General features: G+C 46.1%; 7 protein-coding genes and 1 non-coding gene across 8 annotated transcripts; 4 read left to right on the forward strand and 4 right to left on the reverse strand.

The window, feature by feature from the left end:
• Positions 1–437: 437 nt before the first annotated feature.
• Positions 438–2,600, forward strand: PAAG_02883 (hypothetical protein; the record flags this gene model as incomplete). Its single annotated transcript, XM_002795361.2, has 2 exons — positions 438–807; positions 880–2,600. 2 exons carry the CDS (start codon positions 438–440, stop codon positions 2,598–2,600), a joined length of 2,091 nt encoding a protein of 696 aa, XP_002795407.2.
• A 1,072-nt stretch (positions 2,601–3,672) lies between these two features.
• PAAG_02884 (hypothetical protein) lies at positions 3,673–6,800 on the forward strand (the record flags this gene model as incomplete). Its single annotated transcript, XM_015844781.1, has 3 exons — positions 3,673–4,653; positions 4,747–6,256; positions 6,328–6,800. The coding sequence occupies 3 exons, from the start codon at positions 3,673–3,675 to the stop codon at positions 6,798–6,800; spliced, it is 2,964 nt and encodes a 987-aa protein (XP_015701859.1).
• A 992-nt stretch (positions 6,801–7,792) lies between these two features.
• PAAG_11567 lies at positions 7,793–7,884 on the reverse strand. Its single transcript has one exon. It is a non-coding gene; the product is annotated as a tRNA-Leu (tRNA).
• A 1,166-nt stretch (positions 7,885–9,050) lies between these two features.
• Positions 9,051–11,794, reverse strand: PAAG_02885 (hypothetical protein; the record flags this gene model as incomplete). Its single annotated transcript, XM_015844782.1, has 8 exons — positions 9,051–9,160; positions 9,269–9,458; positions 9,555–9,947; positions 10,033–10,406; positions 10,473–10,584; positions 10,650–10,871; positions 10,959–11,179; positions 11,275–11,794. The coding sequence occupies 8 exons, from the start codon at positions 11,792–11,794 to the stop codon at positions 9,051–9,053; spliced, it is 2,142 nt and encodes a 713-aa protein (XP_015701860.1).
• A 751-nt stretch (positions 11,795–12,545) lies between these two features.
• PAAG_02886 (DNA polymerase beta) lies at positions 12,546–14,870 on the reverse strand (the record flags this gene model as incomplete). Its single annotated transcript, XM_015844783.1, has 4 exons — positions 12,546–13,709; positions 13,769–14,143; positions 14,199–14,371; positions 14,450–14,870. The coding sequence occupies 4 exons, from the start codon at positions 14,868–14,870 to the stop codon at positions 12,546–12,548; spliced, it is 2,133 nt and encodes a 710-aa protein (XP_015701861.1).
• A 337-nt stretch (positions 14,871–15,207) lies between these two features.
• PAAG_02887 (mitochondrial ATPase complex subunit ATP10) lies at positions 15,208–16,328 on the forward strand (the record flags this gene model as incomplete). Its single annotated transcript, XM_015844784.1, has 2 exons — positions 15,208–15,566; positions 15,680–16,328. 2 exons carry the CDS (start codon positions 15,208–15,210, stop codon positions 16,326–16,328), a joined length of 1,008 nt encoding a protein of 335 aa, XP_015701862.1.
• A 253-nt stretch (positions 16,329–16,581) lies between these two features.
• PAAG_02888 (golgi SNAP receptor complex member 1) lies at positions 16,582–17,416 on the reverse strand (the record flags this gene model as incomplete). Its single annotated transcript, XM_002795366.1, has 3 exons — positions 16,582–17,085; positions 17,153–17,266; positions 17,354–17,416. 3 exons carry the CDS (start codon positions 17,414–17,416, stop codon positions 16,582–16,584), a joined length of 681 nt encoding a protein of 226 aa, XP_002795412.1.
• Positions 17,417–17,785: 369 nt separating this feature from the next.
• On the forward strand, positions 17,786–18,432 carry PAAG_02889 (60S ribosomal protein L35; the record flags this gene model as incomplete). The annotated part of the gene is made up of 3 exons (XM_002795367.2): positions 17,786–17,788; positions 17,855–17,997; positions 18,198–18,432. The coding sequence occupies 3 exons, from the start codon at positions 17,786–17,788 to the stop codon at positions 18,430–18,432; spliced, it is 381 nt and encodes a 126-aa protein (XP_002795413.2).
• Between the last annotated feature and the right edge of the window lie 222 nt (positions 18,433–18,654).

Here is an 18,654-nt window from a genome sequence, read left to right on the forward strand (position 1 = left end):
CGTAAGAGCTGGTGAATCTTCCATTTCTTGAATGGAAATAAGTAAATTCAATTAGGGTGTGGTAACAGATGTTTCGAATGGGTGGTGATCATTCCAGACAGAGAGAGGAGATCACGCCAAAGAAACCACCTATTTAAAGGCTTTCAGCTGAGGATATGCAGAAGAATCCAGACAGTAATAAGTGTGATTTACAGTTTCTTCACTTGCTCCAAGGTCATAATGGTGCAGCTGATGTTAATTGTCAAGTTGTTAAGAAGAGTTCTGAGATCAATATTTACACCCAGACTGGCCGCAAATTGCAAACAGAGCAAACACTCTCTCTCCTTGCGAAAACCCCAGCAAAAGAAAAAAAAAATAAAAAGATCTCTGAGCTCAACTCAGCAAACAGCAACAGCTTTCCCCGTTACCCGCCCCAATTGGAAAGAGAAAAGAAAACCATGGCGGGCATTAAGCGGAGAGTTGATACTGCGGACGATCGTGGTGGCAAAAGGACAAAGGTTAAAGATGGAGGAAGAGTGAAAAAGAGCAAGGAGCCCGCGGAGAGCAAGCCGAAGCCCAAGAAACAACCAACAATAGTTGAGACCAGTGACGACGACGACGACGACGACGACGACGACGATGATGATGATGATGATGAAGAAGAAGAAGGAAATTTTTCAGTGTCTGTCTCCTCCGGCGAAGAGGACGTAGATATGGCAAACGCATCATCGGAAGTTGAGGAAGATCAGAAATCAGCAATCCCATCGAAAATTAAGGATGATTCGAAACAAGTAAATGGAACTGGGATTGGTGCTGCCCCTGTGAAAAGTATGTAAATATTAAGCTTCTCCCTTCAGATATTATGTTGCATTGCATATCTAACATAATCAACTTGGGTAGGCGGTACCTCATCAAAAGAATCCCATGCAAAGCAAAAAGCGCTCGCGCAGGAACGAAAAGCAGCAAAACCATATTCCGATCTCATCTCCCGCTCCAAAAAGTTATGGGAGCGCCTGCGACGCAAATCACACGTGCCCCTCGAAGAGAGAAAGAAACTCGTTGAAGAACTTTACTCCATTGTCACGGGTCGGGTGAAGGATTTCGTCTTTAAACATGATTCTGTCCGCGTCATTCAGACAGCGCTCAAATATGCCACCCCGCAGCAGCGCAAGGATATCGCTACAGAATTGAAAGGGGACTATCGCAGTCTGGCGGAGAGCAAGTATGCAAAATTCTTGATTGGCAAGTTACTGGTGCATGGCGATTCGGAAATTAGGGATATGATTGTTCCGGAGTTTTATGGGCACGTTAAGCGGCTCATGCGGCACCCTGAAGCGTCGTGGATTATCGATGATATCTACAGAACCGTTGCAAGCACCGCCCAGAGGGCTATGCTGCTCCGTGAGTGGTATGGAGCTGAGTTTGTGATATTCAGAAACGTGGATGGTGCCGCGGAGACAGCGGATCTGGCTGAGATTATTGCGAGAAACCCGGAGAAGAGAGGACCCATCATGAAATATCTTCATGAATTTATCAACCACCTTGTTCAGAAGAAGTTTACCGGGTTTACCATGTTGCATGATGCCATGCTCCAGTATTTCCTGAATGCAAAACCTGGCAGTGAGGAGGCAACAGAGCTTATCGAGCTCATCAAGGGCGATGAAGAGGGGGACCTTGCTAAGAATTTGGCTTTCACAAAGTCAGGTTCTAGATTAGTAGCCCTGTGCTTTGCATATTCGAACGCAAAGGACAGGAAACTTTTGTTGAGAATGTACAGAGACACGATCAAGATGCTCGCCGGCGACATGCATGGACAAATAGTCCTCCTAACAGCTTACGAGGTTATCGATGACACAAAACTCTCATCAAAATCAATATTCCCGGAGCTCCTAAATCAAGGATCCAGCGAAGAAGTCAGGCACGAAGAACTTCTTCATCAAGTCACAGACCTAACCGCCCGGATTCCCATCCTCTATCTATTCGCAGAGGACAAAACACGCTGGCTCGTTACGGACCCAGACCACAAGAAGATCCTCGATGAGGTTTTAACAGTTCGATCGGGGACCTCCAAAAAAGACCCAAACACCCGTCGCGAGGAACTAATCAAAGCCACGTCACCCACCCTGCTCGAATTCATTAAAGCCAGCGCAGACTCTCTTGTCGAATCCAGTTTTGGCTGTCAATTCATCACCGAAATCCTCTTCAGCGCCGACGGGGACAAATCGGCCGCACTCGCTGCCGTCGCATCCATCCCCACATCTAAACCTAAGGCCCTGGAGACGCCAGCTGCGGGGCGGATGCTCAAAGCACTCGTCCAGGGCGGCAGATTCAACAACAAGACCAAATGTGTTGAGAAAGTGCAGCCACCCCTCAACTTTCACGGTCTACTCTATGAGCATATTTCTAGCGATGTGATGGCGTGGGTTCACGGGGCAAATCCGTTTGTGATTCTCGCTCTTGTCGAGGCGGAGGATTTTGAGAAGAGGGATGAGTTGGTGAAAACGCTTAGGAAACAGAAGAAGATACTAACTGATCTTGCAAACAAAGAGCCGGCGAAGAAGGGTGAGAAGAAGGGACCTGTTAGTAGTGCGGCGAAACTGTTGTTGGCGAAAGTTGGGTAGTTAAAGAGGTTGGTTTTTATATAAAGCAATTAGGTGGGGATATATTTTTTTATATACCAGGCGAATTGACCTTTTTTTTTTTAAACACCAAGCTTATAGCTCTTATTTTCCTCAAATCTGCTGGTTGCTAAGTTCGTTCCACACTTATTTCTATTCTGGCCGGTTCGTCGGCACAAGCGAATGTCCCAGCCTTCAACCCAAATCGTGGAACTTTTTCTTCGTTGTTCGAGGCATTACTCTGCGTCAATTATTTTTCCCGCGAGTTTCTTGTGCAACACTTATCTTTCCCAGTTTCAGTCTGACTGACAGTGTTACCCTCTGTCATACCTGTTAAGTATTCTCCTTTTTCTCCGCCCTGACGACAAAAAGATGTAGAATTTAAATGGTCCGAGGTAAGGTTTCAGGCGGTTCATCTCAAGCCATAAGAAGGCCCGTGTTGAACGGATAGGAAGGCAATCTTATTGTCTGTACTGTTTCGTTTAGATGTATGATATTCAGGGCTGAGTCTTTGACATAACTATTGCATTACGCAGTGGTTTGGATGGGATAGAGCGGTTTCAGGGACGATTATTTATACAAAGACAGGAGCAAACTGTTAGCATTGTCGATGAAGTGCACTGCTGAATATACACCATCTTCCACATCTTCACCCTTTGTAGATCTATATAAACATAAACATAAGTAAGTATATATACTCCGCATTTGTGAGTGCAAATGTTTCAACCTGTTGATCCTTTTCTCCCCGAGGTTCAACTCTAGCCCAATCCGTTTGGGCCACTTTTAACGCTTCCAAAAAATTTTTTTTTTGAGCGCGAACTTTCGCTTCGCTTCCTCTACATCCAACGAACGTCCGGACAAATCCCCGGATGAATCAGTGTAGACAGACATTCCCACGCTGACGCCCACTGTGGCAACAATTGGGACAGGAGAATTAAGCACTGGGCCTGCAGCCCGGACTAAACGGAGTTTTCACTTCTGCACGATCAGGCAAAGGGATATATCAACTCGACCGGGTTGCTGCAGGCTCACCAACCCTTGCACCCCCTTGCCGCATCGTAATTAATTAACAACCATGTCAATGTCAACCACATCTCGTCCTCCCTTTGCTGCAATCAGCCCTTTTGACAGCCGACGGAGTTCCCCACCAAGCATCGCAGCTCCAGACAACAGCAATTACAACAAGCACCACAACTGCCGCCAAAACCCTTCTTCGCCAACTACTAATGGTAATTCTATTATCCCGGCTTCGTTCCCATCTCCCACCTTGACAAACCCCGACATGATCCTCCCCTACGTCGGGGAACGTGAATGCTCTACCCCTTCTCCTCCATTCCGTCCCCTCAAGCTTCCATCTCCGGAGCACTCCGACTACCGTCGCAGTTCTATCCAGGCCGATAGTGGAATGCACGCCTCTTCGGGAATTGGCGTAGCTGTCTCCGCTATGGCCAATGCGCCCCATAACTGTCCCCAGAGAAACCCTCCCCCACGAAATAATTGGGTGTTTGCGGGGCATCGAGTTCGTCCACCGTTGTCAGATATTGGAGAGGAATCTCCCACACGGTCGAGATGGGGAGGAGATGATGATGCAGATACGGAGGTTAGCGATATGGTATTGGGCGGCTCACCGGTTCTAAAATCTCAATGGGGTAGTGGCAATGACGAGCTAGGTAACGACAGGAAACGTGATGACAATTGTGATCCTGAAGATTGCAGCGCTGAGAATGATGATGATGATGGAGCGAGTTGTAGTGCATCCAGCTCGACAATCAGTGCGCCAAGTGAGATTCTGGACAAATGGGAAGAGTTTCGGACGGCTGGGGGTAGTCGTGCCAGTGTTACACATTCGAAGGATGCGACTGAGGTGCGGAACAGGATTCACAGCCATGAAAGTGGTTGGGCCTCTCGGGATTTTGTTGGAATGGAGTCCGGGAAGGACACAAATGATATAGGGGCTATAAATGAGGAGGACGGGGTAGCTGATGATGAAATATCCTCTACGATATTGAGCAAGGAAGCGGAGAGAATTCTCGAGAATGCGAAGAAGAAATTAACTGTTTGTCTTTCCATGATTCCTGAAATGCTTCATTTCGTATTGGTTATTTGTTAAGAGCAGAGGAAAACTGATTTTTCATAATTTTTCATTCAGCATATGGAGGGTAATCTCAATCGAGCGCGTTCTTCATTGCGCATGACTCCGTCGCCATCTCCCCTATTGGGTGCATTTCCCCTGAGAACCCGCCAATCCACTGGGAACATGGGCAGATCATATTCTATAACTGAGAGACGGGCTCAAACTAGCCTTGCTGGAGCTCTGATGCGTCAGAGAGTCTCCCAGGACACGAGTACCAATGGCTTACATTCCAGAGGGCTGAGCGATGTGTCGATCCGATCCTCGCAAAGTAATGGGGATAATAGAAATAATATGCAACCTCCATTTCGATCTTTCAGCGCACTTGGGTCAACCAATGCATCAGGTTTTGGTGCAAATGACATATCTCCCAAGAGTGATCGCTTCAAACTAGATCGTTACGAACCAAAAGCCACTTTCAAATTCCCCGTGTCTACGGTCAACTATGTTTCTGAGATTTCATCTGAACCCATTGGCAATGACGTCTCACAAGCCAATTATTCATCTTCAAAACCAGACTTACTCCCCACCAACGTCAACAATAATAACCTTGAAAATGCACCTCCTGACCGTGAGAACTGCATTCCGAAAATTTCGTCAGTGGAGGAATTCAATGCCACGTATCCAGCTATTGTTCCGCCTCGTTCCCAGTCACAGCTCCAAGTTCGTGGCCTTCAGGACCAGATGCAAGATCTCAAAAGCAAGGTATCGACTCTCAAAGTGCAGGCACAAGAAGATACCCTTCGCCGACGGAGCCTTCAAAGTCTTCGTACTCCTAGTCCTTTTACAGCGGCAGAGCAGTGGTACACCACGGCCGGCGAATATGTCGATACACATGGTAAGGGTACTGAGGGTGCCCGGACGGGACAAAATACCGAGAATCATATTGAAGTTGCTGGTCAGCAGCATGGGGCTCCTGTCAACGCCGATTCATTTCCTGGTCCTGCTGCAGTGGAAGAATCAGCTACGCAGAGTACCTCGGATAGGGATCTGCAAGATGACCAGCAATCCACAATAGACAGTCTTTACGAGGATGCTGGTGAGGAATTCGCTTATGATGAGGATATTGACCGAGTTGCTCTCGCTGAGATTCTAAATGAACCCCTTGATAGCCCAATATCTTCGGATGGCGGGATGTATCAAGATTTCCCCCCAATGCCTACCGTGTCCGAAACTACGCGGCATGAGGATCGCGAGGACGCCTTTGACTATGAACATTTCTTTCTACATAGTGCGCTGGGTAACTATTCAAGAGATAAAGCCCGCCTGCGTAGTCGAAGTGTTGACTCTACTGGATCCGTGGAAACTACAAGGCCGGCAAGCGAGACCACCGTTTACGTGGATCCATCTCCACAAGGAAGACAAGGCCACGTACGAAATAACAGCACCGATACTATATCCACGACAGCCACGTTTGCTACGGCAGCTGAGGGTACCGACTCTCCCGATGAGGGCTATAGCGGCGATGAAATTAATAATGTTTTGTACGGGAATGGCAATGGCAGCGCGATGAAGTATTTTAATAACGGTATGTCCTTTATTCGATTTCCCCAAATGGACCTGCTAATCATTACTAACGAACAACCTATGTAACAAAAGACAACCGGTACCGCCAGCAATTCCAAAGCTCCCGTGCAAGCACCTGGAACTCCATGGTCAGCGATGGCTCCTCATCCCCGCCTCTCTCAGCCGCCTCCACCCCTCGCGACCCCAACAAAAGATTCAGCTACAAAAGCCACAACCGCCAACAGTCCCAGGAAGCCTCAACACGCGATGTAGCAGCCCAACTCCGTTCACCAACTGCCATGATCTCTTCATTAATATCTTCGGCCGTGGCCCGATATTATACTCCAGAGTCTGAAAAGGAATCCATAGTATTCGACTCGCAGCTCGGACCGGATGACACGAAACTGATGGAGGCACTTTTTCAGAGCCTGGGCAAAGTGGCATTGCAGTTGCAGTTGTCGTCTACTGTCGATAGGCGATCCACCACTGATGAGAGGTCATGCATTCTCTTTCGGAGGAGGTTGGATGCAGCTAGACGGGTGTTGGAAGGGCAGCTGGACGTTTAGGTGGGAATATTAATATGTTTTCATTTTCTTTTTTTAGTAAGCGACCGAAAAGGAGGCGCTGGAGTGTTTTTATCTGCATTTACACTACTTTATCCCTTTCTCACTCCTTTCCTGCTTTTCTGACTACTTCTGTCTCCCTCTATCTCGTTTCATTTAGATATTCCCTCCTACGCTGCCCCTCTAGTTCCCATATTTGTGTCATACTAATGTGTTTTTCTACTTTTCTTCCATTCCCTTCTTTTTTCTTTTTTCTTTTTACTTTTTTTATTTATTTATTTATTTATTTTTCATTTGAGATACCTCTAAATACGGCTACTGCTTTTGATAGTGAGTAATTATTACGCACTTCTCCCTCTTTTATTGGGTCTGTTGTTTTATACCTCCTTTTTCTTTCTTCCTGACTAGCACAGAATTATTTCGTCGCAGCCTCATTTTGCACATCATGAAACCCACGATTTTACGTCCATTTGTCCATAAATGCCTAACTTCCTCATTCAATCTTATCTCTCTCTCTCTCTCTCTGTGTGTGTGTGTGTGTCCGTCTTTCTGTAGCCTTATTGTGCCTGTTCTCTGCTGTGACCTGCAATAATATTAGAAGCTATCTAACCACTGAAAATATTCTCATTCTCACCCTTTCATTTACCTTTCTCATCTATATGTATGTCTGTAGAGTATTCGGTGGCTGTTTGTTTCGCGGGCTCAAATTTGGTGTTCTCCTCGGAGCCTAACATATTCATTTCAGCAAGTACCTGAAAAAAAAAATAATAATAAATAAAATAAATAAATAAAATAAAAGATGGAGACTGAAGTGATTGCAGGAGACAATGTGAGCAGACATATAATTAAAGGAACTAGCAACCTCAAATAGATAAAAGAGAGCTCTGATGTATGAAGAAGGGAACAAAAGATCCCTGCGCTCAAATGAAAGCGGGATTAAAAGACGGAACCCAAACGAGAGATTAAAACCCAACGAAAAAGAGAATATTATGGAATGACCAGGCCGCGATTCGAACGCGGGAATCTCTCGAAATCAGGGATTTAAGCGAACCTAAACCTGACGCCATAACCACTCGGCCACCTGGCCCTTATCAGTGGATAAGAAAGAGAGGGTTTGCAGTCTTCTAACAACCCAACCCCTGCTCAGTGATTCATTTTAACTCGTTAATTGGAGTCGACTGCGGTTCGCGAAGAATAGTGAATAAAGAAGCATCAAAATGGCACCCACGAAAATATCAAAGAAAGAGATAACCAGACGGAGAACTGACTGCAACTGATAGATACGTAAAGATGGAAGTTTGGGAAAGTCAGGGAAAGAACACTTGAAAGTAATATTGTGTAATACCCAGAGGCATCAACTTTTTGCTAAAGGAGCCGTGTCCAGTTCAACATATGTACTGCATACAAGATGAAAGTCCAACAAATACACGAACGAAGGAATATAGGACACTTGACTGGTCAGAACACCGCCGTTCGAAAGAGAGAGAAAAAGGTCGCCAAAGCGCCTATCTTACCGCATTCTTCCTCCACTTTGTCCCATCCCGTCCTCCCACGCCGAATCCCATGCTGTCAATAGAGTAGAGAAATATACTAGGGGAAAATAAGAGGAAATAGTCAAAACGAAGATATCTGCCATGGAACCGTCATTATATAAACACGGAGGGTCAACAACCAGTGCCATCCGCCTCCATATTTTTTAGCTAAATTATAAACGGGAAAATAAAGATATTACATACCATCTGTTGAAAAGAACGAAAATCAATGTCCAGGACATGAAAAGATTTAAGAAAATATCAACAACAAATTGCAAAGGGGGTAAAGTAGTAAGGGGGTTGGTTTCTTAAATAAAACTGAGGTTCAAAAGGAACGAACAAGAAGGGGAAATGAAATAGTTCAAGACCCGGCATGCTCCGCAACCTTCTCTGAAAAGGAAAAAGAAAGAAAAAGAAAAATCAAACATCCTCCCATGGCTTACTCCCGTTATCCGTTTTCCCATTTTTCCATTTCCGGTTCTCAAAATAAATCACAAGAAAAGAACTGCATGAAAGCAGAACAGCAAACAGGTGCAAGGAAAAAATAAATCAAGGGGGGAATACAAAGCATACAGGTCATTGACACATTAAAGCATTATCATCAACAAACTAACATAGAGGTACAGGGGAATGAGGAAGGGGGAAAAGAGGAGGGCGAAGAAGATAATGAATTCAGCACAGGGCAATCTTGTCAAAAGAAAGACGAAGGGGTATATTATATTTATGAGATCTTCTGGACTGGCTGGAGCAGACGAGTACAATACAGCAAGTCAAGGGAGCGAGGATTGGAGGGATCGAATTCTGCCTTCTGGCGTTCTTGGAAATATTGAACTAGATGGGATGATAGTTAGCCAAGAAAATATATATAAACAAAAAACAAAGTGGGGGATGAAACTAATTAAAAGCCATCACACAAAGAATAGAATAGAACCAACTTACTCGAAATGTTAATCGCGTCAAACCACCTGGTAACCCCTGCATCGCGGTCGTGAGAGGCCCTTATGTTGCCTGTTTCAACCTCAACGATGCATTCTGGTGCAAGAGACCGCATGCGAAGATGAGTGTTGACTATATCAGCGAATCGATCGTCTTGGGCTGCGTAGACAGCCGGGCGGCTTTCAAGCGGCCACTGCACGATCATGTTAACATTCAATCGACTTCCAACAGTAAAAAACAAGAAATAACCGCTCTAAGATGTTGTGTGCTAATTGGTGTTTCAACATACCTTTAAATTACCTTGTTCACTGCTATCCCAATTTTTGAACAACCATGTCATTCGCTCAACAGAGTTCATCAGTATGATGGCAGCAAGGAAGGTTTGGAAGTGGCCAGAGCTCTGCTTTTGCAGCAATCGCTGTTCTATTTTACCGAGAACGACTTTGCTAATTCGTCCGGCGAATCTCTCTGTCGCCGCACGCATTTGGGCGCAAATGAGATTGTATGAGTGTGGGGAAACTGTCTCATCGATGATGGTGCACGATTCGGTTGAGGTTGAGGATAATGGCTGGGTGGAAGAGGGTGGAAGAGTTGGGTTGAGGAATATTTTCCAATTCAACTCCGTGTCGACGAGGATCCTAGTTGCGATCCAAAGATCCAATACTCCCGCCAACAGCGAGTCCTGCTTTTTGGAGGTATTAAAGATACTATTCCCTCTTCTAACTGTTTATAGAAATAGGAATGTTGAAAATGAAAATACTACTTACAACTTCGTTCTGGCAAATTTCCCAAGCCAGAGTAAGAGTTTGCTTTATGAAATTACACAGCTCAGATTCGAAATATTGTACCGTCATGGTCTTGATGTACATCTCAATCTTGGTAGATAGCTCGTCGGTATCACCATACAAGATATGTAAGTCCTGCTGGGCCTCAACCTTTGATTCTCCCTCGGAAGTCGATGCGGGGAGTGCTGGATCTACACTTGGCTGAGCCTCAGTTTGGCGCTGCAGGCCGCCGAAAGTGATGAATTTTGGAGGCTGGGAGTCGAAGTGGAAAATCTCAATTCTCCCCATACCATGGTCGAAAGGAAACTGATGTTTGATAGTGGTAATTGCATGATATGCGAGCGTTGTATGCAGACCTACCAAAATATATTGATTGTTAATGGCTTTTGTACATTGTTTTGAAATTGGCGATGAGAACAGACCTGCAGAATAAGCCGTCAATTGAGTTGGCAACCTTTCTCTAATACAGCATACTGTCCATACTCGAGGGTTTTGAATTGCCCTGCATTGCTTGCAAGGGTCCTCCGAAGAGCACTGCTTAGATGTCAGCAAGTGCTTAGGTTCCCGAAACACATCTTCCGACAAGACGGAATACTCACCGTTTTCTTCAGCATCCGACATCTAAGGCAAGCTCCCATTTTCCTAACTAATTGAACCTCCTTTCGACGCTCCTCTGTGAACTGTCCCCTTATTTTTGGTTTCGGCTTATTAATCTCTCCAAAAGCGTCTATGAACCCGGAGCTGGAATTCTGTGGGCTAGGATGGATGGCAATAGGGCGAGGATAAAACGTCGCTTGATGCGTCTCAGAACCAAAATCCATCTGAACGTTTATTAGTTAGCTATGGACATGCCTAAATGAAAATGCCCTAGCATAGATTCAACGGAGCTTGTAGGAGCCAAGACATACCTCGGTGTCCAGGGATAGACCGCCATCCTGCGGAACCATCTCATTGGCTGTTGCAGCAATTAAGGAGAGCTCTGATGAATGTCCAGGGTCCGGGGTATGTTCCGGAGCAAGGGAGAAATTGTTATTCAGAAACGCCATCGGAGTTGGGGATTCTGCGACGTTCGGTTCATAGTGAGTCGGTGGCGGCGAAGATTGCCCGAGGGCGGCACGGAGGTCGGCCTCTAACATACCCACACACATTTCACGTTAGCCACTGAAACAACAAAATTCAACACTTCCACAAGTTACCAACCAACGGAACCTTAGGGGGTTATACCAATATTTCCTTTCTCTATGTTGGGTGCTTCCAGCGCCGGATCTACCACAATAAGTTTGGATCCCGCAAGAACCTCGCCCGCAAGCTCATCGTTGTTGTTGTTGTTGTCGTTGTTGTTGTCAGGCTGCTTCCCATCAGAAGCACCAACTTGCCTCGAGGCCTCTGCGAGTACATTAAGCCCGTTGAGACCGCCAACTCCATTGAAAACCGTCTGCCTCGCCGCATATGGCAAGTTTCCGGATTTCACACGTCCAATGCGTCCATTAGCTGTTGATTTCTTCGTCCCATTTCCAGTTGCTTTCTCCGGGGACGCTTTCCAATGATGAAGCACCCGCTCTTTATCCGCAGCTGAAATTGCCTGGCAGGTTTTCACCAGATGACCAAGCAAGCTGTCAGCACGGCCCTTGGGGAACTTCTGCCCGCAGGACTTGCAAGTATGCTCATAGCGGTTGCTCGAGTCCATGAGTTTGGCCCCGCGATTAAAGAATTCACGGACAATACAGTTTGGCCTGCGCCCCATTTTTGACGGGCAGGAGCACCACGGCTTGCTCTTCGCTGACAAGCAAAAAGGGTAGTGTCTGTTTGCAAAAGGGGTTCGAGTATCAAGGAGATGAGGGTTGGCTTGTTGGCGAAAGTCGTTCTCACAATACTAAATGGGTCTGTAGTATATATACAAATCTGTGATTTTGACGCCAGTGTGCAGGAGTAGATTGAGGAGGAGAGAACTTAGAAACCAAACAACAAGCCGTAGAACGATTTGATACAGAGACACTCCTTGTCAAAGAAAGCACAGAAGTGTTTGCAAACAACTCTTGATAGCGCTGAATAGGTGTATTGTGTTGCGATATTGATACAGCAGAGAGCTACAAAAAAATGCTGGCAAAACCTTTGCGAGAGCGGAATATGTTGGCTCTATCCAGACCGCCTTGAGGAACGAACTGAACAGCCTGATAAGACACCGGAAAATATCTTCTCCGGAGTATATCACGTGGAAATACTTGGCGCGGCTGAATCAGCCGGGAGGAACTCGGAACCTCGGAACTGCGGAAGGCATAAAGGGTTGTTGGCACAGTTTTGGCTGGAGGTAAAGCTTAATATATATAGTCCGCGGATGGGCTTAGCTCCATGGAATGGGAATGGGAACTGTATACGGAGAATGGGGGAGAAGAGGACAGCGGACCTCGAGAAGGGGAAATGAGGAGAATACAGAACCGTCCAATCATTATCATATTGCGCATCGCGCTCTGCAAATGGTTATCCAAACTGACTAGTTAGCAAATACGATGGTTAGGTGGACGGAACGGCACACCCAGTATCTCAAAGATTCTCTTCTCATCCCGGCTCTCAAGCAGATGTCCGCTGTGCACCTTGACTCTGTTCTCACCCCGTTTTATATCCGCAAATAAACCCCGCTGATTTAAACACATCCCCTTCTTGCTTGCCAGCAACCGCAAACTCCGGTTGAAAATATCATTGCCAGTGAAGTAAATCAGAGCCGCCCCAATCTCATCCCCAGGCACAAAGAGAAAATCAATCCTGCGCCAGACAGGGTTTCCAGGTAAAGCGCATGCCCCATGCCACTTCGAACCCTGCCCCCGATGACCCACTGCAAGACTCACCTGCAGGAAATTCTGCCTGAATAACTCCGGGATAACTATATCCGTCATCATCACGCAGATCTCGCTCTGCGAAGCGCCATCCTTGGTAATGATAAGGTCTATATCTCCGCTGCTTGAAGCGCCGCGTCTATAGGAACCTCCTACGAAGACCTGCACAGCTGGATCCACATTGCAAATCGCCTCTTTTACAATAGCAACGTGTGCTTCGACCTCTGCGCGCGGAATTCGTTGCATGAAGTCGTCGTAATGCTCGATGCCAATGCGCTGGTTCTTCGTCAGGGATGCCTTGGATTTCAGATCCTCCAAGGATTGATAGCCCTTTTGAATCCATTTTGACGCCTGTGTGAAACCGACCCCGTAGATATTTAAAAATTTGGAGAGAATCATATCCTGCGGCTCCATCTTGGCTTCTTCCAGTCGTCGAAGTCTGTTGGTCCAGACGATCTCTTCAATCTTACTCGCGAGTCGTTCGCCAATACATGGAATTGCAAGAGCTTGATCCTTTGTGACTATCTTATGTTTTCGCTTTCGCAAGGCACTAATGGCCTTTCGATAAGCAAGTGTACGCCACCGATCGGAATTGCGATCATAGTATTCCGACATCTGCAGCAAAATCTCAATCGTACGAGCATTTGGATTGTCCCGGTCTGTGTGTCCATCATGTTTGTGCATACAACTGAAACTCTGCTGCCACTTCGGATCTCCAGCAGAACTTTTCTTTTGTTTTGCATCCTTTCGTTTGCTAGCTTCCGAATCCGAGCTTGAATGTGCTTCCGAATCGGAAAGCAGCTCTGCATCATCCAATTCATCTAAAGGCTGGAGTTTTTTAGCGTATCTCGAAGACGAACAATAGAGACTATCTCGATTTCGCTTACCAGGCCATCCTCTGCTCTGGCTTGTTCAGTTACTTCATCTAGGATATCAGGTTCCCTCACAGAGGGCTGCACGACTACATGATCGTAATCATGTGGGCGGTGAGCATCGGGAGAAGTTGGTCGAAATGGAGTATTGTGAGGTGCTTGGCATATCGTTTGTGATGCAGCGGGAGTTTCCAGGTTGTCCACATGGAGAGCAGGCTTCAAATGTGGCGAATCGTGCATTCCAGACTCGTCTGCCCTTAATGCCCTGATACTCCTTTTACACCCCACGGGAGCTCCATTGACGTGAAAGCGAGTATGGCACGGATTCATGAGCGAACCAAATGTGATACACTCCGCCGGGTAAGATTCGTTTACCAAAAACACGGAGGACTATAAGATGAGTGGTGAGGAAAACTAACTCATGGGATGAAACCAGGCAACCTACCGGTAACGCATCTCGCTTCAAATACTTTAATACATCACTGAAGGATATTGTTTTATCTACTACCACATGAGTCACTGTATCATTCCATGAGAGTAAACGGGAAGCTCCGAATTCAAGCGCCTTATTGATCCGCATGCGACGTGCAGGAGCGACGTCATTATTAGGAATGAAAACTGAGTTACATGAACTGCGTTAGTGCCTCAAAAGCGTCATTTATCTCAATAGCAGGAAACATGTGAGGCAAAACTGACAAAACACCATATCCTTAAATATTTGCTGGTGCTCCGGCCGGACGCGAATTGTGGACTTTTGTCTTCTCTTCGCAGTTGATGACTTTCCAGAAACACCATCCACTGTTGATCGTCTCATTAGGGCTGCAGATCTCACGGGTGGCCTTCTGTCTGATGGCACAGCCGTAGGTTCGATATCCTCCTGGCCATCACTGATTTTATGTCGTTTCAAGCTATGGCAATCTGAGAACATATTATGTTTCTCCGGTCCTGGACTTCGTGATAGCGTTCGGTTGGGAAAATTTCTTTTCCTTGCCTGCCTCAGCAGTACTGCAAGCTCATCAACATCCTGGGAGCTATCACTGTACCCGTCGAATTCATAGAGAGACTTGCAGAATGTTTCCTTGTCCGGTGAGTTTTCTGCGCTATTTTCCTGCTTCATCTCGATCTGTAGTGAAGCGGACCCGCGATGCAGCTTGGTGACGGTTTTAGTGGTGTTAATAATGTAGAGGGCAAAATATTATCCATCCTGCAGTAAACAGTTAATTAAATGTTACATCCAAAACAACAGTTGTATTGATCCGTGTTAAGTAAAATATCAATTTGATATTGTCAATGTGAAAAAAATACGGTCAACAAAGTTGGAACACGAACAGGGAGCCAGATCACGTGATCTAAATCGTTTCCACCTAGATTTAGATCATAACCTCCGGCCATGATTTTAACTCCGTCGGAAATGGACAATCGGGCACATGAGCCTGCGCTTGGGAATCTCAATCATGTCAAAACACTCCTCGTTCTTATTGTCCCTTAATTCATTCATTTCTCGTACATCCCGGGGTCTGCAACCACAACTCTATTCTCGCAATGCGTCGACATCTTCACCCGCACCAGTCGGAGGGGGACCTCCGCGGGACGATAACCTTCCTCCCCCCACCAACAACAAGATTGAGACAGATTCATTAGCGGAAGACAAGAATATAATAGGAGGATTTACTCCGAAGCCACTCAATCGCCCTCTGGGTCTTCCTTATCCCCCACAACCAGGACAGAATACGGGTATCGATACGAGGACACTCCGTCAACGACGGGACGATTTTGTAGACTATGAAAAACATATTGAGCGACGGAAGGAACTGTAGAGAAAACATCCCATACGGAACCTTTTTGCAACTTTCCGATTGCTGGCGGACAGTAAATAATATCAAAATTGCTAATATACTATCCTGCTTCGCGGGAACACAACTATAGGGTCCGACAAGCTGCCAAACCTTACTTTCGTGAATGGACAAATATGCGCTATCACAAGGGCAAAACCTTCATATCCAACACCCGCCTCTTCAAAGCCGATAAAGCCCTTTACTTTCCCAATATATACGGCCGCACACTCTCCCCTTCAACACCCATGCAGGACACCACCCCGATCCTTCGTAGCAAGATATCCGTCGTGAGCATATTTTCCAGCCTCTGGGCTGAGCGCCAAGTCGCCTCCTTTGTGAACCCGCAGAAAAACCCTACACTGCACCAGATTTTGAAAGAATCGCCCAATGTGGCTCAACGGGTTGAGATTAATTATGAAGACAATGCGCTGAAGGCGTGGCTGATACGCATGTTCATGTGGCGGATGAGGAAGAAGATGCCGCGGGAGCAGCATGATAGGTATTTTTTGGTCAGGAAAGGGTTGACAGAGAGCTTGAGGGAGAAGATTGGGATGATGAATAGTAAGGTTGGGTATGTTTATTTGCTGGATCAGGAGTGCAGGATTCGATGGGCTGGGAGTAGTATTGCAGCAGAGGAGGAGATGGAGTCTTTGAATAATGGGTTGCGGAAACTAATTGAGGACAGGAGGGTATGGAAGGGTCTCAATGCCCTCTCACAAAAGACCGAAGGAAATGTGTAAAAGGTGTATACCCCAGTTTGGAAGAATGGATATGTATAACAATCGCGTCAACTTGAAGGGTTGAATCTCACTTACATCCTTCAAAAAAAAAAAAATAAAATAAAATAAAAGTAACGTAAAAACATATGCAAAATGCAGCGAAAGGAATAAAAATACACGTCTGCTGATTAGTAGTTTCCCAAGTAAATGAATAACCCCATCTCCCGCTTGCAATAAAAAGGAAATAAAAAGGAAACTGTCAGGTTGTTGCATGTTACCTGAAATATAACACCAACAAGAAACAAATCCCAATAAATGCACCCAGAATAATCCCATCCCTCCTTTTCTTCGCGCCAATCTTATGTATCAACGAATTCATCCCGGGAACCTGGCTCGCGGCACCCACAATCCTTCGATTTATCCTGGCTAGTGACTCCCTCTGCAGACCAAAATTCTCATTCACTGCATACGCCTGGCTCAGCACACTATCCATCATATTGTGGCTGTTATCGAGGCGCCCTCTCTCCTCTAACATGTACTCGGCTTCGGCATTGTTCTGGTTTGAGAAGCGGTATGCATCGATGTCTGACCGAACGTTGGAGAGTAGGTTGGCACGGTCACGGGTTTCAGCAATGGCGGAGTTTAGGCGCTTGAGTTCATGTTGGTGGTCGCGGAGGATCTCACGGTGACGGGAGAGGTTGTTCTGTTTTAGAGCGGAGGAGGTAAGGGCTGATTCGGAATCGAGGAGGCGGGCTAGTTGGGATATGAGGGCCTCGCGCTGTTATTTTAAAAAAAATGTTAGAAATAACAGATGGAGATCAGGAAAGAGATTTTAATATCCGTACCCGTTCTAGAATATCGTGGATTTGTGCTTCGGCTTTCCGTTCCTCGTCTGAAGGGGTTATTGACAGCTGGGTCATGGAGGCATATTGCGCATATGTGTGGAATAAAGACTCTGTCTACGATATATAATGTTAGTACACAACGGACACATGGTAAGCCATCCCGTTTGACCATAGAGTAGTTATAGAGATATATATCGTTACCTGAGTCTCAAGTGACCGAGCCTGCTGTCGCAACTGAGCCCATCCAGTCCCCGTTGACACCATTGTTTGTACCCCGAAAACACACTCTCATTCACTTCAAGCAATTACAAATATATGCACCGGGGATATAAAGAATCGGTCAGTACTTTCAAAATTAAAATCTCCCTATCATCGCCAGGCCATAGTTGTTCTTCCGCAAATCGTAGTTGTCTCCACTACATTATTTAATGATGCGATCTTGGAACCTTGAAGTTAAAGAATAGTATCATCACGTGATAAATCTCGGACTCGCCTATTTTCCGGCTCCGCACATTCTCGAAATTAGCCCTAGTCCCACAACGAACGACGAGCAAGACAACAATTGACATCTTCAGTTCCAAGTCGACATACACCCAACCTGCCCTCCGCCCGACGTCACGACATTCCGCCATCATGGTATGTTTGAATCTGTATGCGTGACGGATCCCGAATTTATTGCTAATTTAGGGGAAACACTTTTAGTCGACAGCCAAGGTGAAGACCGGCCAACTCTGGGGCAAGAACAAGGAGGAGCTCACCAAACAGCTGGATGAGCTGAAGACTGAGCTCGGCCAGCTCCGTGTGCAGAAAATCGCTGGAGGTGCCGCCTCCAAGCTCAACAGAATGTACGTTTTGTCTGGATATCTTGAAACAGGTCCGATTAGGCGTGTTTAAGGAAATGGAAGGAGAAAAAGCCTGTATTTGACCATGGAGAGGGACAGGGCAGAAAAGAAAAACAGGGGCAAAATGGAAGAGAAGAGGAATTACAAATTTTGGACAAAGGAAGATTAGCTGACAATAAATCACTTGGGGACGGTTTTTACAGTCACGATCTGCGTAAGTCGATCGCCAAGGTCCTTACCATCATAAACGCCAACCAGCGCTCGCAACTGCGTCTTTTCTACAAGAACAAGAAATACCTACCCCTCGACCTCAGGCCAAAGCAGACTCGTGCCATCCGACGACGGTTGACGAAGCATGAAGCTTCGTTGAAGACAGAGAGGCAGAAGAAGAAGATGGTGCATTTCCCTCAGCGGAAATATGCTGTGAAGGTACGATGATTTGACGACCCCTGGATATTTCAAGGGTGGGCTTCTATATATTACATGTTATGCGGAGCTTGTGCAGTTGAAATGCTAACAATCGGTTTCTTACAGGCATAGGTAAGATAATAGGATGCGGGAGGAGTTGGAGAGCGTTTTCTTGCTAGTTGAACTTGACGATATCATTTTTTTTTTCTTCGTATCGGTTGAGAAAATAAACAAATGTATCCTAGCTGATGC

This window comes from Paracoccidioides lutzii (assembly GCF_000150705.2).
Source record: "Paracoccidioides lutzii Pb01 unplaced genomic scaffold supercont2.6, whole genome shotgun sequence".
Taxonomy (NCBI): Eukaryota; Fungi; Ascomycota; class Eurotiomycetes; order Onygenales; family Ajellomycetaceae; genus Paracoccidioides; species Paracoccidioides lutzii.